General features: G+C 38.7%; 3 protein-coding genes across 7 annotated transcripts in view; 1 reads left to right on the plus strand and 2 right to left on the minus strand.

The window, feature by feature from the left end:
* Positions 1 to 397: 397 nt before the first annotated feature.
* LOC136349121 (uncharacterized) lies at positions 398 to 8,311 on the plus strand. The gene is made up of 8 exons (XM_066300463.1): positions 398 to 852; positions 915 to 1,140; positions 1,429 to 1,620; positions 1,678 to 2,708; positions 3,513 to 3,626; positions 3,687 to 3,797; positions 3,851 to 4,006; positions 4,058 to 8,311. Exons 4-8 carry the CDS (start codon positions 2,690 to 2,692, stop codon positions 4,096 to 4,098), a joined length of 441 nt encoding a protein of 146 aa, XP_066156560.1. The 5' UTR covers positions 398 to 852; positions 915 to 1,140; positions 1,429 to 1,620; positions 1,678 to 2,689; the 3' UTR covers positions 4,099 to 8,311.
* On the minus strand, positions 4,258 to 5,700 carry LOC136349114 (uncharacterized). Of its 2 annotated transcripts, none has more exons than XM_066300457.1 (6): positions 5,516 to 5,700; positions 5,368 to 5,454; positions 5,161 to 5,314; positions 4,973 to 5,106; positions 4,650 to 4,802; positions 4,258 to 4,591 (listed from the first exon to the last, which is right to left on the minus strand). In XM_066300457.1, exons 1-6 carry the CDS (start codon positions 5,628 to 5,630, stop codon positions 4,425 to 4,427), a joined length of 810 nt encoding a protein of 269 aa, XP_066156554.1. In that variant the 5' UTR covers positions 5,631 to 5,700; the 3' UTR covers positions 4,258 to 4,424. The 2 variants fall into 2 exon arrangements, with proteins under 2 accessions (XP_066156554.1, XP_066156553.1); XM_066300456.1 differs by having other exon boundaries at positions 5,368 to 5,466.
* The window catches only part of drpr (draper), a 36,459-nt gene continuing 25,417 nt past the window's right edge, over positions 8,075 to 19,116 (minus strand). For 3 of the 4 annotated variants that reach the window (XM_066300411.1, XM_066300413.1, XM_066300412.1), the window contains exon 17: positions 8,075 to 18,414. In XM_066300411.1, the coding sequence (XP_066156508.1) occupies positions 18,290 to 18,414 (125 nt within the window). In that variant the 3' untranslated portion in view covers positions 8,075 to 18,289. The remainder of the gene's footprint in view (positions 18,415 to 19,116) is intronic. The other variant, XM_066300414.1, reaches the window with a different exon arrangement.

The following is a 19,116-nucleotide window of genomic DNA, read 5'->3' on the forward strand; positions in this document are numbered from 1 at the left end:
TATCGTTTTATTAACCAGCAACAACAAGACTAATTTTATTAAAGATTTATCACTTGTTCACAACAAATATTGAAAATGGCCTCCGTCCATCTCAACGCATCCTCAAATTTTTTCCTTCGTCGATTTCGACGTCCATACAATCGTACAGCAGTTTATTAAAGCACATTTCACGGGGGACGATCTCTCCTCACGAGACGAAATAAGAAACCTTTTTTACTTAGAAATATTCGCGATTCAGTAACTTATTTAAAAAAGTTAAGAAATTTTAGAAATCAATAATTTAGAGTAACGTTTAAGTAGGAGGCCCCCTGCACGTGACGCTTCTGACTAAAATCTGTAATTATTAACACGAAAAGCTTTTCTCGTTTCGACTTATTGAAGTATGCTCGATTTCATCGTTTTAGTGCAAACCATTTCGGAAATACCGCAAGGAAAACATCTCCAGAGTTCCCCCTTTGAGGGGCCCCAGCTCCTTCAATGAACAATTTTCGAAGTAGGTTTACAAGAATTTTTCCAAATTATTTTGATCTCTAGAATCGTCTCCCCAAATATTTTGATGTTATTTCCGGACATACTCTATGCAGAATAGATAACTATGAGAGTAAATCTAGCGAGGAATTGTTTCAGATTGAAAATTAGCGTTATTTGAGCATCCGAGTGATCATCCCAACTCAAGCGCATGATCATTCTAATCAGACGCCTCAGAAATCCAAAAAATCTGCTATGGTCACATTCTAAAAATATCGAACCATCGATTGTGTTTCAATCGAATTTCGAGGCAGTAAATAAAAGTGTTGTGTGTCGTAATAAATCAATCAATTCGTCGGAATTGGTGCAGGCCGGCCATCTGTAGTAAGTACCAGCGGCATTAATTGCCGGACCACCTAGAAGTGTCGTCGATTTGGTTCCGATAGTGTTTCAGATTCGGTATTTAGTGGGGCTGGGGCTTAATTTGATCGCTTCCTTTGGACACAGCGGACTTGAGAGTTTCATTGGGAGTTTCGAGTAATTTTCGGTTTCTTGGTGACACCACTGCATTGCTGCGACCGAAGTTTTTTTTGCGCACCCTTTTCAACCTGTGGTACCAAATTTTCTGGGGACTTGATATGACGAGGATCGTCGTGGCCTTAGTGTTTTTGAGTAAGTTTTTCATTTTTTCGTTAATTTTGAAATAATTAGCCCGAAAAAAACACCCACTTTAATGGAACTAAAAAGGTATTCTCCGTCTGTAACTGAATAATACGTATATCGAGACGTTTTTGAGGATAAAGTTCATATTTGGTGATAAAGTGAACTACGTCATAAAGGTCGTGGTGTAGGTTCGCCTGAACGACTGGTTACACTTAAATGGAGAATAACCTGCGTTACGCGAAATGTATTTGTTCACAAGTATACGCGCAACTCTTTAAAGTGAAAACCCTCTCCCAGGCGTAACTCTCTTCACCATTGGGGAGGCAATTCCTCGAGGAGGTCGAGGTCCTGCGGTGAACTGCATGCACGCTGCAATGGACGACTGTCACCTCAACGGGGGCCCAGTATGCACTATAGACGCATCTGGAATAGCTGAGACCTTCGAGAATAAATGCATGGCCTATGTTATAGCCTGCCAAAGAAACACATGTAAGCCCAACTGTCCTAACGTTCCACCATAAAATTTCTAATGCTTATGATTTCCAGTCTTCGTTGAAGTGAAGCCGGGGGAATGCTAAAGAAAATATCACTTCAGATTTTCTGTACATTAACATATAGGTAGCTAAAAAGTAATAGACTTCAATGTGCTCATACAGAAGAAGATACTCCGTACAGTATTTATGTAGCTTTATGCCTTTATTTTATTTCTTACAGTACTTATATTATATAGCATGTATTTTTATGTAATTTATATTACAGATTAAGAGTTTACGTGTAAACCCAAATTATTTGAGAATATCCAACAGTGAACAAGAGTAAATTGTGGACGTACAATTTTCTACACACTTTTCGTTCACCATTCTGTCATAAAACTACAAGACTACCCTGAATATTCATTTTTTTAAATGAAATTTCAAAGATTTTTTATTAAACTATATCTGGGTACGGCTAACCTACTATAAACAAGACTATTCTCTTATCGCTATAGTGCCTATGATACCAAATATGATAAAGTATTATACAAACTAACAGCTTTATGCTTTTGTCACGTGGACTGAAATTTATTCGCACATCCAAACACCACCAATTGATAAAAACCATATTTCTAATGTGTTTTGCGTTCATTATTCTCATCAACAGAAGGGATTTCCCATTTGGATTTGCATATATCCTTCTCTCGATCATTTTGAATTAAAGCAGTTACGACAGCAAGAGCGGAACAAGACAAGTATAATGGTTCCTTCCCCCATTAATACTAGTCAATTGAGTTTGAATATTGATTAGTACCAGTGAGCCATCTAACAAATTAAGCATCCGATTCCTCTACAATATTTAAAAAACAAGTGCAGTAAACAACACTTTTCAAGCATAGTTATTGTTATGGGCAATTAAATGGACGTAAATCCATCTAGTCGTGGTTCAACCGTTTAATTGAATACCTCTTAAGGTTCACCCGTCTCGCTTTGTAAGTCGGAACCTGTATCTGAACATCAAGTTCAGGAAAGAAGATAGTGAAGCCGAAGGACTGAACTTTTTAGTGGTGAAATTGTGCTTCATTATGAAAGTGCTAGTTTATGGTAAGTGGACCTTACTAAGTCACGAAATTTTTGTAGCTGCAAGAAACTCGTTCGTTTTTTGATATTTTAAGACGAGACTTCTGTTAGCTCTAATTGCAGACCAATTTCCATAAACACGCCGTCGTAATAAAATCTTAGCTTTGATTAGATTCTCGATTCCTATGGAAATTAGCTTGCTTCGGACATGTGAGAAAAGCGGAAAAACCATTTCGCTCTAATTTTAACGTTATAACGTATTGTAACGGTCTGGAATCCCTAAGATTAGCTGATAACTTGTCGAAATCGGGCGAAAATTTCCTGGAAAATGGGAGTTTCCTCCCACCGTGTAATATGCATTGCGCTGAACAATCTCAGTACCTGTAAAATATTACATTTATCCCGAAGGGCATGTCGTGTAAGTACCACTCTTCCCTGCATAAGCAACCGGTTATACCAGCACAATGCAAAATTATGGAAAATTCAATTTGGAAGGTGATGAGAGTTCAATTTTGGGCCCTCGTGCTTGCACAAGGCTTTGTCCTATCACGAAAAAGGGAAATTCCACCTATTTAAAAGACAGTTTTACATGTTTCGATAATTAATTCGCTTTAGTTTAAAACTAAATAATAGATTTTGCGGTTAGGCTGATGATACAGGATACGATTCTTTTAGCAACGGTCCAACCTCTAAATACAAGCAAAAATCCCACATAAGCCCGTCATATTCTTAGTAGGAACATGTTTTTCCCATTAATCGAATGAAGCATTTTTTTCTCTCGAAAAGGTCGTTAACATTCTTATTTTGCATAATAATGGAAATTTTTAGCTGTGTTCTTGGCATTGACCAGCGCAAGGATCTACCCAGTGTTCCCAAGTAATTCACAGTGTTTGAATCTGCTTGGCAGACACAAGAGACAATCCTCGGGATTTCAAAATACCGGTAAAGGCGTTTCCGTTGATTTAAATCACAGAAGAGACGAACGTTTCTAATCATTCTCAGGAAACGCTATATTCTTTGACAACGACAACGTGTTTGATGACTTCGTCACCGGAACCAGAGGGAAGCTGCGACTGTCAAGACCGAGATCAACCACTCCTCGACCATCGCGAGGTGCCCGCCATCGTATTCATTTAAGAAACTGCATAATAATGAATCGCTTTTAGCGTTTACCACTGTGGCAGTTCCCGGGATGGGTACCACGCGAAGCGCCTGTGAAGACCTGTGTTTGACCACGCCCCAGTACGATCCCGTATGCGGGGACAACAACGTTACTTACATGAACATGGCAAGGTACCGATGCGCCGTCAGGTGTGGTCAAAGTAAGTTAATGGAATAACCATTATTTTTGTCAATAACAATTAATTTTACAGATATCAAAATCGTGGCTCACAGGGCCTGCCCCAGGGTGTGACGCACGTTTTACTTAATTTTGTGCGCATTTTTTCCTAAAACGAAAAATTTCTGCGCGTAAATTTAATTATCACATTTAAATTTAATTGCGCCTGAATTAAAGCATAAATCGTCAATGGAAAGCATTAAAAGGTTTTGATGCCATCAAAAATTGCCGTAATTTCTAATGATTGCTTAACAGCGTTTAATTAACTTGCAATTAACAAGTAGGGCAAGTACCATTAGTACTGAGATAAGAACAGCATCAAATGTTGATTTGATTAAATAATAACAAATTGTGTGCGTCTAAAAGTATTTAGAACCGACTTCCCTTCCTGCCTCATTACCTTAAAAGTTGGGACTCACGGGATACAGTTCGTCATAGGGAATTTTGTTTATGATGGACTTAATCAACAGATTCTCCATAATTTCGCTTATCGTGGCCTCTACCACTGGTTTCAGCTCCTCGAACAACACGTCCACGTTATCGTTAATGGCCGCATTGGTGGCCGCAGCTGCAGCGGAATCCTGGTTTAGCTTTGTGTATCATGATCGGGTCAATCTTGTACGTACCGAGTTCTTTGTTGTTGCCGAAAAGCCCGTCTAAATGAATTTTCGGGTTTTCAACCTCGATCGAAGTGTTCGTTATCGTGGGCACCAAGTGGACCTTCTTGTCAGCTAAAGCGGCCATTTTGTACTTTTGGAAAACGGTGACGTTGCAGGAATCTGAAAGATCGTTTACGCACAATGTACCAAGTGAGATCGACGCGTTTCCAGTAACGAACGCAACGATCGCCAAGGCAGTAGCGGTGTGCGGTTGTTTGCACGTTTAATTAACTAGTTCGGCTTTGCTGCAGCGTTAAATAATTACTCAATAATAACCATATATCACCCACCGACTTCCGCAGAAAATTTTCCTTTGCCTTCAATAGGCGCGATTAGAATGCGGCCCGTGACTAAGTAATCACCTTCGAGAACCAGATTGGCGATTTTAGCTGTACAAAAGAACTGGTGGTTGGGCACGTCGAATCTTAAAACAAAAATCACCAAATTCTCTTCTTCGAACATCGAATCGCGCACTTACTCGAACTTATCGAACTTGTATTCGGTCAGACCGTGGATTGAGACGTTCTTCAAAGTGGCTTTGAAGTTCAACGCGTCGGTGCCCTGCTTCAGCTCTATCTGAGGCAGCTTTAGAGGTTCAAATGGGGGTATTTTCAACTCTGGCACCCCTTTAGCTGCAACGTTAAGGCCTAAAGTATCGTTTTACGTTTGTTTTGTACTTACGCACCCAAGTACGGTCTAATGTAGTCCGAGGCGTTCAGGAGACATCGGTTTAGTTGAGGATCGTTACGGAAGCACACCGGCCAATAGTCGACTATAGGGAAAACTGAAAGTACTTTTGCTCGTGAAATTGCGAAAAATATCCCTGGACTTACGCTTTTCATAGGTTTTCCTCGTGTGCGTTTTAGTGTCCGCGCCATCGCACAACACTGCGGCCAACGTCACATTCAACACCAGTGCAATCAGCGGCAACTTGAACGCGCAACTCATGTCGAATCGAGGTTTTTCTTAATTGGTACTGTCCGAAGGAGCACAAATGAAACAGGTACCACTGCGAAATGGAAAAGAGCGAACGCATTATCATAAATTTATAGCCGTAACCGACCTTGGCCCAAAGTGCGGAAATATTTTTGATTGGATGTTCAATTTTGTCGATGTATGCACAATCAGGTTTTTTTAAATATGGTTAAAATGTTAATGCATGTATGGCCAAATTTATGGAAGTGCGCAACCTACTTAAGATTTGATCTTGAGAAAAAAAATTTCATAAGAATGTGAGTTCTTGCCGCTCTTCACGCGAGCTAAAGAGTGCTGAAAAATCGTTTAAAAATTTTTTCGCAATAAGTCCGTTCCTGCATTAAACGTTTGCGTGAGGACGGGGGAGCGCAACATAGGCTTAAGCACACGCCATTTAAGTAGAAAAAAAGTGTTTCGACTTGATCCGTGGCGCTCCCATCGAGACGTGACGATGGAGCTAAGTAAAAATGTGATTTTAACTAAAAGTAACTTTCTGAGAGCTCTATATTTTTTACGAAGAAACGGCCTCTCGCATATTTTTTCTCGACAACTTCGCCATTTTTTCAAGAAAAAATAAAATAATAAAAAACGTTATTTTCTAACCATTACTAATACTATCAGACCAAATTAGATACGTTGAGTTACCGATGAGAAAACAATTAAATGAGATGTTGAAACATTTTTGGAATACTTTTGGTTGTAATAAACGAAGGAACATGCGATTGTTGCGTACTCGCCTGTTTAATTAAAATTTCATTAAAACACCTCAGGTAGTTATTTAAAAAATTGTAATTTTTTTAGGAAATTTTCACACCCTGTATCTCCGCATCATACAACAAAATAATTTATTTTAACTGTAGAATATGCTCCTGAAGTTATGTACCGCACTTAGGAAACACCCTGTATAGAAGAGGAAACCTTGATAGGTACCCGGTCTGTTGTTTGGCTACCGGATTACGTGGGGGGGGCTACCCACTAACACTCGTTTCCGCTTGGAACTACTTCTTAGCGTTACTTCAAGCGGGGCGAGTTCTTTTTCTTCTTTCTACGTTCTCCTTCCGCCCATCCATTTGCGATTTCCTCTCTTCTTCCTCTTTCATCGGTTCCCTCTCTTTCAGCAGTGCACATACACAATCTCTAGCTTTATTCCACACATCTTCGTTTTTCCGACTACACTTTCCGTTTCCAGTTTAACCTTTACTCCCGTCTCCAATTTCTCCCTCTGTTTTCTCGATTTCGTGCATTTAAAAATGATATGTTCGACGCTACCTATTCCCCCGCAGTACCGACAGTTTGGTAACTGCTGCTTCCCAGTTCGGTGCAAATACTGTCCACAGCAACCAAGGCCGCTCAAAAACTGCGTCAAATAGTAATTAACCTCTCCGTGTCCTCTCATTAGCTACTCCTCCACCTTTGGAATTAGTTTTTTGGTCCATTTTGCTGCTCCCGTTTTTTTTTCTCTTATAACCGCTTCCTCATAGTTTGCTCCCCAGCTTTCTCACTGCGTGAATTTCTGCCCTCCCCGTGATGAGAATTTCCACCGGTATTGCTCCCGCTACGACTTGTGTGGCTTCGTTTGGCACCGTCCGGTATGCCGAACCCACCCTGGGTGCCACTTTCCTTTGTACTTTTTTCATTTTTCCCCGATACTTTTTGGTTTTCATCACGTTCACCCATATCGAAGCCGCGTACAATATCACAGATTCCAGCACACCCATCGAAATTCTTCTTTTTGTAGATCTGAGAATCGACCAATTTAGCATCATTTTACATAAGGCTGTTGTTGTTGTTGTTGTTGTTATTGTTGTTGTTGTTGTTGTTATTGTTGTTGTTGTTGTTATTGTTGTTGTTGTTGTTGTTATTGTTGTTGTTGTTGTTGTTGTTGTTATTGTTGTTGTTATTGTTGTTGTTGTTGTTATTGTTGTTGTTGTTGTTATTGTTGTTGTTGTTGTTGTTGTTATTGTTGTTGTTGTTGTTATTGTTGTTGTTGTTGTTATTGTTGTTGTTGTTGTTGTTGTTGTTATTGTTGTTGTTATTGTTGTTGTTGTTGTTATTGTTGTTGTTGTTGTTATTGTTGTTGTTGTTGTTATTGTTGTTGTTGTTGTTGTTGTTGTTGTTGTTGTTGTTTTTTCTGTTTTTTGTTCGATATACATAACATGTTTTTTAAATTCCGTACCCTGATGATGGACCGAATTTTAATCAAATTGACACCACCGTTCTTCCCCTCTTCAGGTTCGTAGATCTTGATTTTCGACAAAAAGGCTTTTGTAACTTGTATGTAACGTTTCGAAGACGGCGAGAGTCGCGGCAGCTTGGTTACCAGCAATCCAGATCCGGACTGATTTCGCGATAAAGAAGTATTTTGTGTCCATCTCTGTGTTGGGTGCGATTTTGTTCGAAATAAAAAAAAAACAACGTAAATATAGCACTTTTTCGATTTATTATCATCATCATTTACAGTGCAAGAAATACATAATGTAGTAAAACTTATCACAGCAATATAAACACACAATACCTACCAATAGAAGTAAAAAAGGCAATTATGGGAATTTGCCCATGTTCTGCAAAGTTTGTTCTAACGTATAATATAATAACATAGATATGTAAGAGACTTTATTGCTCTGCAATACACACCACAGACAGAACAGTAAGGGGTAAGAGTAGAAGTAAAAAAACATAATTAGTAAGTATGTAAAACTATGACAATCGGCCCTATACATATACCATATATTGAGTATACCATTGTGTAGATTGCACACCCCATATAGAAATATGAATAGATGATTTCATCGCCTAATAAGAGTTACATTACTGTTTGAACAAATACGGACAATATACGTATATGATATAAACCAATCATTGAATATCTTTCACAGAAAAACAATACTATAGTATACAACTATTTATGCAGTATGTTTGACTCAGCGATACACACCCGAAAGAGAGCGATAGGCAAGAATGATTTTGAACGTATTCCCCCGCATATACTATTATACAGAGCGTCACACGTTTCGAGGCATTGTCACCGTTCCTAATTTTACCGGATTCGCCGCTTGCTTCCATATAAGTTAAGATGAAAATTTGGTGGAACACTTCTCCATCTCTCATCTTGCCATATCATTTTTCATGTAAACGTGGATATGAATTTCATTGGCATTGAACATGTCACGGCGTCTACATATGAGGAAAAAAAACATTGTGGCCCTTTAAAATTCAAAAAATAGTTCTCTTGAATATCGAACTTTGGCTTTGTAAGCGAACGAAAGGTGCAAATACCTCTAAAAAACCTCTAAGTCAAATACCTTTAAAAACCACTTTGACCATTGCTCTATTCCATGATGCGTTGGAAGACGCAGACTTAGTGTTGCACAAGACATTAAATTTTTTTTTTTTTTTAATAAAAAAGTTCATACGGCGATTTAACAAATTGAATAAAAAAATCACGAGCAATTATACTGTGTGTGTGAATTATACTATTTGCTTATGGTTAATTGTCACGCCGGAAAGAAAGACCACCGTCTCTGATACATCTGTGGTGATCACTCCTAGCATAATTTCAGCCTCCATTAAATCTCCTACTCCACTAATTTTTTGGACGAGATGGTCACGATCATCAATTTCTTCGTTCCGCACCAGTTCCTTCATTTGTCCACAGATTTGATTGTCGCCTGCGGTCAGATACGAAGCTGGCCATAGCATCGGTCCTAATCGTCCTTCGGGAAATTAGGATTATTTAAAAATTCCCTTATTATTCTCCGCCAATGGGCGAGACATCCAGAGTTTTGAAATATATAATTTGCGCTTACATCTGGTGGTACCATCGTACCAAGGTATCTGGTAAACTATTTCTTAATAGTTTTAAATAACTTCCGCCATTTAAATGTCTGACAAAAAATGCGGGCCAATCAAAGAAATCCCCATTATATCCTGTCATACTTTCCCACTAAATTTATATTGAAACGGGGCTTTTTTCATATGGGAGTTTTCCTCAGCCCGATGATACAGGTTACCAAAGTTCCGCCACTGGAAACTTTGGATTCATCTGTCGTGAAACCCTGCGAAGAAACGCTTCATCCTCAATATCGGCATATAAGACAAATCAACGAAAATTCGTTCCTCGGATCGGGTCTTCTTCCTCAAATGCTTGCACCAGTTTCATGTCACATTATTCGATCGCATTTCAACGCGATGGATGTCCCGCCCATTATCGGAGAACAACACGGGAGTTTGTAAATAATCGATGTCCTAAAAGGTGAATGGGGCGAAATGGGCAGATGTCACGGCCTGCCTGACCTCCGGATCTGACCCCTGTTGACTATCGCATCTGAGGAAGAATGGAGGTGGTATACAATGAGGAAATTCATGATCGCGACCCTTCCGTCTAAAAAATAATTAATGGAGCAGCAGAGGTGACGTAGGTTGAAATGAGGGTGGTTCTCATTTCGAGCAAGACAATTATTCCTAAGTAAATAGCATAATTAATGCATAAATAATATTTTCAAAGTGTTTTATTTAATTTGAAAAATCGCTTTATGGATTTTCTGTGATATTTTTTATTTTTTTATTAAATATCTTCAGCAAAATTAAGCCTGCATCCTTCTTTTCACTCGTTCAGAAAATCGAGGTTGAATATACGAGAAATTCATTTTTGGAATTTTAAAGGGCCACAATGTCTTTTCTGTCATACGTAAATGCCATTTGATTTGGACAAAACACATATCCACGTTTGTACGAAAAATGATAGAATCAGATCAAATCCACTGAACTTTCGTTGTAACTTATGCGGAAGTAAGCGGCAAACGCGGTAAAATTCGAAAAAATGACGTCACGAAATGCGCAACACCTCGTATAACAACATACATGGGGAAATACATTCGGAATCATCTTGCGTACCATCCTCTCTCGGAGGTGTGTCGGTGAATCAAACACCCGTAAATTGATTGACGGTTTCTACAGGGCGATCGTTAAAATAAAACCGGCGTTGAAATATCAGGGGGACATACAGTGTATCAAATTGAAGCTCGTGCACCTCGAAATTTTCTAATATGTCGCGTTTTTTCCTAAATAAATATCTTTTAACCATTAACTTTGTACATTTCGCGAAGAATGGTCTCGCATAAAACGTTTTTTAGCACAAATTCTTGTGGTAAAGTATTTTGCAAAACAACAATAATTTTTTTAATATTTTGATAGTCAAGTTGAAACTCGCACAGTGATGATTCGTAGACATTAAATATTTCTCGCTTCCGCTGAATAGCTCCAAATTTGATAAAAATTTACCATCGAGAAGAGTTTATCTGTGTTAAGTGTTTCCATAATACTTTTCTCAATTTTTCGTATCAATGAGACGTCAGGGGGGCCAAACAAGTTTAGCAAAGAGAGAGAAAGAGAGAGAGAGAGAGAGAGAGAGGGGGGGGGGGAGAGGGGGGAGAGAGAGAGAGAGAGAGAGAGAGAGAGAGAATTAGCGATTCTTCATCATAAACATGGAAAATCTTGCCGGGAAATTGCAAAAATTCTTAACAGACCCCACGCCACTGTACAAGGTATTATAACACGTTACAGTGATGGCCATCGTATAAAAAGTAAAGTAAAAATTGCTTTAAATTTTATATATATATATATATATACAGCGTGTCCCAAAAAAAATGAGTTCCATAGGGATTATGGAAGGGGTAAAAGATACAAGGTGACCAAAATTGGAAAAAACAAGCGCATTTTTGTGCCCATTCAGAAAACGACCTCAAATACAACAATAGTGAAGACTTTTTGTTGACATTCGTTGCATGTAACGAAAGTAACCATAGCAACACTAAAGTACTTGTTTCTAAGCCTACTAAGGTGAAAAAGGTTTTTTTTATTGTCTATTCGATGGCACCAAAATCCAATATGGCGGCCATAGGAAATAACAAAGTTGAATATTATTTCTCGAAATCTAGAAGGCCTGGAAAAATTCTGGAAACGCCATTCAACTGGCAGTTGTCGATAATGAAAAACTGCCAAATTTGGTACAATTTGCTCAAACAGTGCACTCACAATTTCTGATTTTCGAAAATCGCAGTTTTCAGTTTTTTGCTCATATTTTGACAACCGCTGTGCATATTTTCAAATTTAGAACATTTTCCGAATGGGCACAAAAATGCGCTTCTTTTTTCCAATTTGAGTCACCCTATATCTCTTACCGCTTCCGTAATCGCCGTGGAACTCACTTTATTTGGGACACCCTGCATACGACGAGCGTTGGATTCTGAGGAAAGTTGCGGAAAATCCCAAACTATCGGCCCCTAAGTTAGCGAAAATGGTAGAAGTGGAATTAAAGGAGAAAGCTGGTCCCCAAACAATTAGAAATTTATTGAATGAAAATGACTTCCATGGTAGGATAGCGCGAGGGAAACCGTACGTAAGCAAGACGAACAGAATCGAACGTCTTCAGTTTGCTGAAGAACACCGAGGTAAAGATGTCTCATTGCGGAACAACGTGATATTTGCAGACGAGAGCAAGTTCAGTATTTTTGGTTCTGACGGAGTAAATAGAGTGTGGAGAAAACCCAGGAGATCTAGGAATCTACGAACGACCATTAAACACGGTGGGGGTTCGCTGATGGTGTGGGAGTAGAGTGTGGAGAAAACTCAGCGAAGCACTAAAATCTAAGAATTCACGAGCGGCCATTAAACACGGTGGGGGTTCTCTGATGGTATGAGGTTAGAGAGAGTGTGGAGAAAACCCAGAAATCTAGGAATTCACGAGCAACCATTAAACACGGTAGGGGGTTCTCTGATGGTATGAGGGTAGAGTGTGGAGAAAACCCAGGAGATCTAGGAATTCACGAGAGACCATTAAACACGGTGGGGGTTCTCTGATGGTGTGGGAGTGCATGTCTCCCAAAGGTCCTGGTAACTCGCACTTCATTAACGGTATTATGAATCAAAATATGCATCTTGACGTCTTAAAACAAAATCTGAAGCAAAGTGCTACAAAATTGGGAATTAGAGAACGTTTTATCTCTCACCGAGATAACGATCCCAAACGCGAGGCGATGGGATCTTGGTTGTTGCGTAACTGCCCAAAAGCCATGGGAACTCCTCCACAAAGCCCAGATCTCGATGTGATCGAACGTTCATGGAACAACTTAAATGTCGCGATTAGGAGTCATCAGATCTCCAACATTCACGAATCAAAAGTGGCTCCACGGGAAGAGGGGGCAAAAACATAACCTGAATATTGCCAAAAGTCAATGGAATCTGTGTCTGGACGTTTAAGGGGTGTAATTAGTAATAAAGGATTATCAACAAAAAATTAATTTCTAATTGTTGATTTATCCTGTTATTTTTGTGTTAGTGTACGAGTTTAAGTTTGACTATCAAAAAATACAAAAATATGAAATTTTCCCCCGCAAACTGCATATTTTCTCAAGCATTTTACTTTAGCCGTTCGTCTCTAAGTGTGACGAGGATTGTTATTTAACAAAAACTCTCAGTTATTCGGAAATTTTTAGGTGTGCCAGTTTCAATTTGACACGCTGTATTTGAGGTCAATTCGCCCGTTGCCCAGATGCTCGATGGCAAATAGTAAAATTCTCAATCAACGACGCTTTCGAGCTTGTTCTTTATTACTTCTTCCAACGTCTGTTCAATTTTGGAAGGGGACAATCGCCTTGAACGCTACCCGTTGCTTCTAGGTACCTTGAAGCTGCGTCTCAACTGCCTTCTTGCGAAAAAACGGACTTTTTAGCATCAAAAACACCACATACCTCGCAACAAATTTTATTTTATATAAATTCCTTTAGTTTTTTTCCATTAAAATTTTTTTTTTTATTAAAAAGAACGGTATAAATGGTAAATCTTAAATCTAGCGTGTAGTCTGGATCTTTCGTCATCGCCGGTCATGTTTTACGTTGATCGTCGAATTGATTCGATGCGTACCGCGCGTGCGTATCACGCAGGTGGGAAGATCCAAATTACAAATCGTAACTTTAATTACACTTAAATTAAAAGTATTTACATACAATGTAGAATTCATGGTCTCAAAATTGGCACGATATGATTTTCAGCGACACATTTCAGCAAATGCAAAATCGCGAACACGTATGAGCACGTTTAGAAAAATAGCATGGATTGTCGGTATTTTGTTCATTTGGCACCAAGAACGGAGCTCGTTTACGCCCTCGTTTCGTACTTAGCTCAACAGAGTGTCTCAAACTCAACGGTTTTGCGCAACACGTCTGAAACACGATCGACTCAAAAATTGATACGTGCGGGCTCACGCCTCACGGAGGTATTCAGTTGCATGCGAGAGCCTTCGAATTTGGGACAATCTGTAGGATCTAGCTCTTGGGGTGAACGTATGCAGTCGGTCACCAAAACTATTCGAACGAAGCAAATAAGAATTTAACATGTGCTAAATTAGACTGTACAGGGTCAGTCGGATTCGACGCTCATCGTTGAGATCTCAGTAACCATGAGAGATGCGAGGTGGGTTAAGTTGGGGCGAAGTCGGGTACAATTTGGAGCTCAGTAAAATGACCGTTGCAAAATTTGGAAAATTCCGATTGCTTCCGGAGATATCCGTAAAAAAACGAAATTTCGAAAAAGCGTTTCTTTGCTTCTCTGATGTTATTTGAAAAACGAATGGCCTGCAATTTGATGAAAATGCTTAAAAAAATTATTGTGCTTTGGAAAACTAGAACAAGGATACCATGGAAACAATTACTGTCTCAAATATAATTGATACATTAGTGATCCGAGATATTTGAAGTGTGAGATCCCTCCACTGTGTTTAAATAAAAATGAGTTTTACGAATGGAGAAAATTTAAAAAAAAAAAAAAAAAAAAAAAAGAAAAAAAGAAAAAAGTAATTGTTTCCATGGTATCCTTGTTCTTGTTTTCCAAAGCACAATAATTTTTTTAAATATTTCCATCAAATTGCAGGTTGCAGGAAATCTAAACGTCAAATTTCAAATGTGATTTCACTATTTTGTAGAAGATAAAAAGTGGCAATTGTAATGTGCCATTCGTTTTTAATTATCTTTTAAAATAACATCAGAAAAGAAAAAAAAACGTTTTTTCAACATTTAGTTTTTTTACGGATATCTCCGGAAGCAATGGGAATTTTCCAAATTTTGAAAGGGGCATTTCATTGAGCTCCAAATTGTACCCAACTTCGCCCCAATTTAACCCACCTCGCATCTCTTATGGTTACTGAGATCTCAATGATGAGCGTCGAATCTGAATAACCCTGTATAATCAGGAAGATAATCTGTATAGATTAATGGTTATTTAAAAAAAAAAAAAAAACTGCATCATGTTTAAAGCTACTTGAAATATTCTTAATAATATTAATCCACAAGAGAATTCGAACTCTTCAAAAAGGAAAGAAATACGAAGTGTTGACAATATTTTGGCCAAAATGTACAAACACTTATCGGTCAACGTTGTAAATTTAACAGCTAAATATCACTTGCCGCCATAGATTATTGTTTATGAAAGTGGCAGAGAGAAGAGGTGAAACAACTGTTCGGGAACGAGAATTAATACTAAAATGGCACAAAGAAAGTGAAAAACATGCAAAAATTGACCGTACATAAGGCGAATATTCATAACTTTATGAAATATAAACATTTTAATACATTTTTTTGTTTTTTTTTTCAAAATCTATGATGTTTTACAAAAAAATTGATAATTATACCGTAAACGGTTTTCGCTCCGATCGTTCTGATTTTTTTCTATTATGTTATTCTAAAGGTCATTTTGAACAACCTTTCTAAAGGGACAAGGGCACGCAAAGGCCTCTTTCACACTTTTTTTTAGGTTGAACGTTTTTCCAAATCCAACCGTCTTACGGGATCGTGGAACGAATAGGGGTGCTGGGTGGGGTAAGGTAAGATAAGATAAGGTAAGGTGAGGTAAGGTAAGGTAACACATTTCCATTTTTCATTCATTATTTATCTATTGAAATTGCAAAGTTACATCCACTTCAGTAAGGAAATTTATTTCATTTAGTTTCAATTCTTATCAAGCAATATGTTTTTCATTTACCTATTTCGATCAGAGTACAGTCACTCAAGAAAGCATCCGTACAGCCGGAAAAAAATCCTGTAAACCGTAACTTTTGACTGATTTTGTTCAAATTTTGCACAATGAAAATTCAAACCGAAACTCAATTTGCCTAATTGAGCAACTTTTGAAAATTTAACTTTTAGAGTGCTTTCCAGCGTTTAAAAAAAAACTCAGTTTCGAAAACTTCTTGTGCGGTGGAAATATTTCAATGTGGTTTTAACATTCCTGCAGAGAGGATTTTTCTTCATGTATCCTGAAAATTTGATCAAAATCGAACAACAAATAAGGGAGTTGCGGCCTTTCAAAAACGCCAAAGAGTGACGATTTTCGCGCAAAATGACGAAACTTTGACATTTTTGACGACTTTAAAAAGCTGCAACTTCCCTATTTGTTGTTGAACCTAGAAACTTACGCGCAACCGTCAAACATGTGGGCGGCTCGGTGACGGAGTGGGGGGTGCGCGGCGGCAAGTGAGGTCGGAGACTTTGTCTTCATAGATGGACGAAGTGAAATTTTTGCAAATATTAAAAAAACAACTCAAAAGAAAATCTAAACAAACTAGGGCTGCCAGAGGTTATTGGTTCCAAGAGGACAACGATCCGAAGCGCACGGACCATGTAGTGAAAACTTGGTTGATTTATAATAACCTTTACTCATTACCAACTCCACCACATAGCCCAGATATAAATCCCTTAGGACATTTGTGGGATGAAGGCTAAGAACTTACCCGATCACCTCTGAGGCAGCTTAGCCCAATATATTTTGGGGTCCTGGAATTCTATTGGGGCACAAGCGACGCAAAATTTAGTTCCACGCCCACAGGCGGTAATCGAGGAAAGGGGGCCCCAGCCAAATATTAAAGCTCCGAAAATCTATTTAGTTTTATTGTGTTCGAATGCCCCTTGGGGGTAACGTTTTATGATTTGCGTGGAAACATTGCAAGTTGTATCGGTTCTATACAACTATTTTTAATCAAATTTTTGTCCAATTTAATAAAAATTTATGTGCTTTAATGGAACATTGCATACATTATTTTTTATTATTTCTAAGGATGATAAAAGATTTTACTTCGAAATCGCAATACCGTTCGAATATTCTCGTGACCAACCGTAAACGTCTCCGTAATTTTATTAAGAAAAAAACTTCCATCGAAGCCTCTAACTCTGATATAATCGTTTCCATGGAAATTCTTTTGCGGATAAACTTATCAGGAGTTGGAAATGCCAGCCTTAGGGCGAAACCATTAACGTGCCGTTAACTTTAAACCGGCTTCAATAGAAAGCAATAGCTGGCGGTTAAAGCTGGTGACGCGTTAAGAGTCTTGTCCTAAGAAGCTTAAATTTCGCCCTAAAATAAAATGTAATTTGTAAAGAAGTTTCACTCTTTGTGGTAAAACGCGTTAGAAATCTGGCAACATAGGTCGTGGGGCTCTAAACTCAGGAAACGTGGACAGTGTAGTCTTTTTCTCTGAATCTTCACACAAAATTGCGTATATCGGTCGTCAATTCCAAAATGCAGGCGTAGGCAGCTCGTCATTAAAGAAAAAAAGCGGCCGTGTCAGACACCCGTGTCTGCTCCAGGCTGGCTTCGTAAGGCCCCGTGGACAGTGCCGTATCATGCACCCCAATATTTTTTAACGGAGTTCTTGCAACCTACAGCCAAACTATTTCGGAACGATTCAAGCCCCCTTCAGGGCCGACGTATTGCTCTTTTCGAGTATGGGTCTGCAATGAGAGTCGCCCGAATGGGTTCCAGCGCCATTTTGAGATTGCTTCCCTTACCCGGTAAAACGAACCTCTATTAATTTGTCGTACAACGTCCTCGAATTATAAATTTAACACTTTTTGGGGTGTTTGCTGCGGCCTACACCTGCTTTTGGTTAAAAAAAAAAGTGATCTTAGGGCTCTATTCTCATGGTAACTGTTTTCGTAATTGCTACATAATATATGGAAATTCGCTGCCCTCATTTTACATTGATCGATTGGGACTTTGTTTCTCTTATCCGCATCGCAGGGCTGCAGCAGATAGAAAGCATGAAAGTTATAGAAGCTCAACCGAGACGTGTGCTGGACTAACATTGTCCGCCACGACTACGTCGGCTCCCCTAACTGATAGTTATTCTGTTATAGGATCAGGACAGACATTGATGCGCGTAAGGCGTTTTGTCAGGCCATCCTTAGCGATGAATGCGTTAAGGATAAATTTACTGCTTTTTTTACCCGAAAACATGCGATTTCTGCTGAAACTGAACGACTGATAATAGAACGCGTTGATGCTCGATCATGTACACACCATAACATCACTTTCTTAAGATCTCACAATTGCCATTCGACTATGATCGTCCGGGATATGATTTTTTTACATGAACAAGTGACAAACTTAAAATTCTACTATAAAATATACAGGTGTCCCCTCGCAATTAAATTAAGCATAAAAAGTAAAGTTTAATTTACACCCCTTTACCTGAACGTGTTCAAATTGATCGAATTCAAAAGCAGCTGAAGCTTTCAATTTTAGTTTTTTCTCTGCAAAATAACAGCAGGAAACACTTTTACGTTCATCGAGAACACGCTTTGAAGTTACTCCGTGTCCGATTTGTCCCCTTTCATGAAATCTCTTGAGCCGAAGGGCGATGGCATTCGCTGGTAATGAGGTTTTAAGGTACTTACCGGTCTCGTGTAGTCTAAATGGTCGTATTCCATTTCTGCAAAAGAAAATGCCGTCAGCAGTCGTACCTCACACGAGCGGGTGTTGATAAAACCAGCTTGGACGCGTGCACCACGTGTGTTATTTAACCCAAAGTGAGTTAGGCCCACAAAAATCAAACTGTGAAGGATCATCAAAAAAAAAAAACCTGCGCAAATCGGGATGACGAATCCTTTGAAACATAGAATTGGAGCCATTTACGTAAAACATCGGTCTTCCGAGGAAGAAGAGAAGGGAAATGAGCGATTCGAAGATCCAGGAAATGCTAAAACACGGCAACCCGAACCGACGTCATCGAATCAAGTTATTTTAATTAAACTTTTTGTTTCCTCGCAATGGGCGAGTATGCGAATGTTCTAGAGAAAATAACTCCTAAGAAACGTACAAAAAAATGTCCAGCCTTGCCACCTATTAAACCACTTTCAAGCGATAATAAAAATACAAAAAAAAATAAATCATGCAAATTGTTAATACACTCCCGGTCATGAAATTAGAGTTACCTTGTAGTTTGCATTTAATTTAATAACTTGCAGTCTACTTAACTTTTTTCATGTGCAACATAAATAATAAACTTTGCGGGGGTAATTTGGTCGGAATTGCTCTAGTGAGAAGGAACGTTTGTTCTTGCCGCAAAACATGTTCAAGATAACTAAATGGTAAAACGTGCATTTGTCCCGAAAGTGAAACTTTCTGCGGGCTT

The sequence above is a fragment of the Euwallacea fornicatus genome, chromosome 36, assembly GCF_040115645.1.
Source record: "Euwallacea fornicatus isolate EFF26 chromosome 36, ASM4011564v1, whole genome shotgun sequence".
Lineage (NCBI taxonomy): Eukaryota > Metazoa > Arthropoda > Insecta > Coleoptera > Curculionidae > Euwallacea > Euwallacea fornicatus.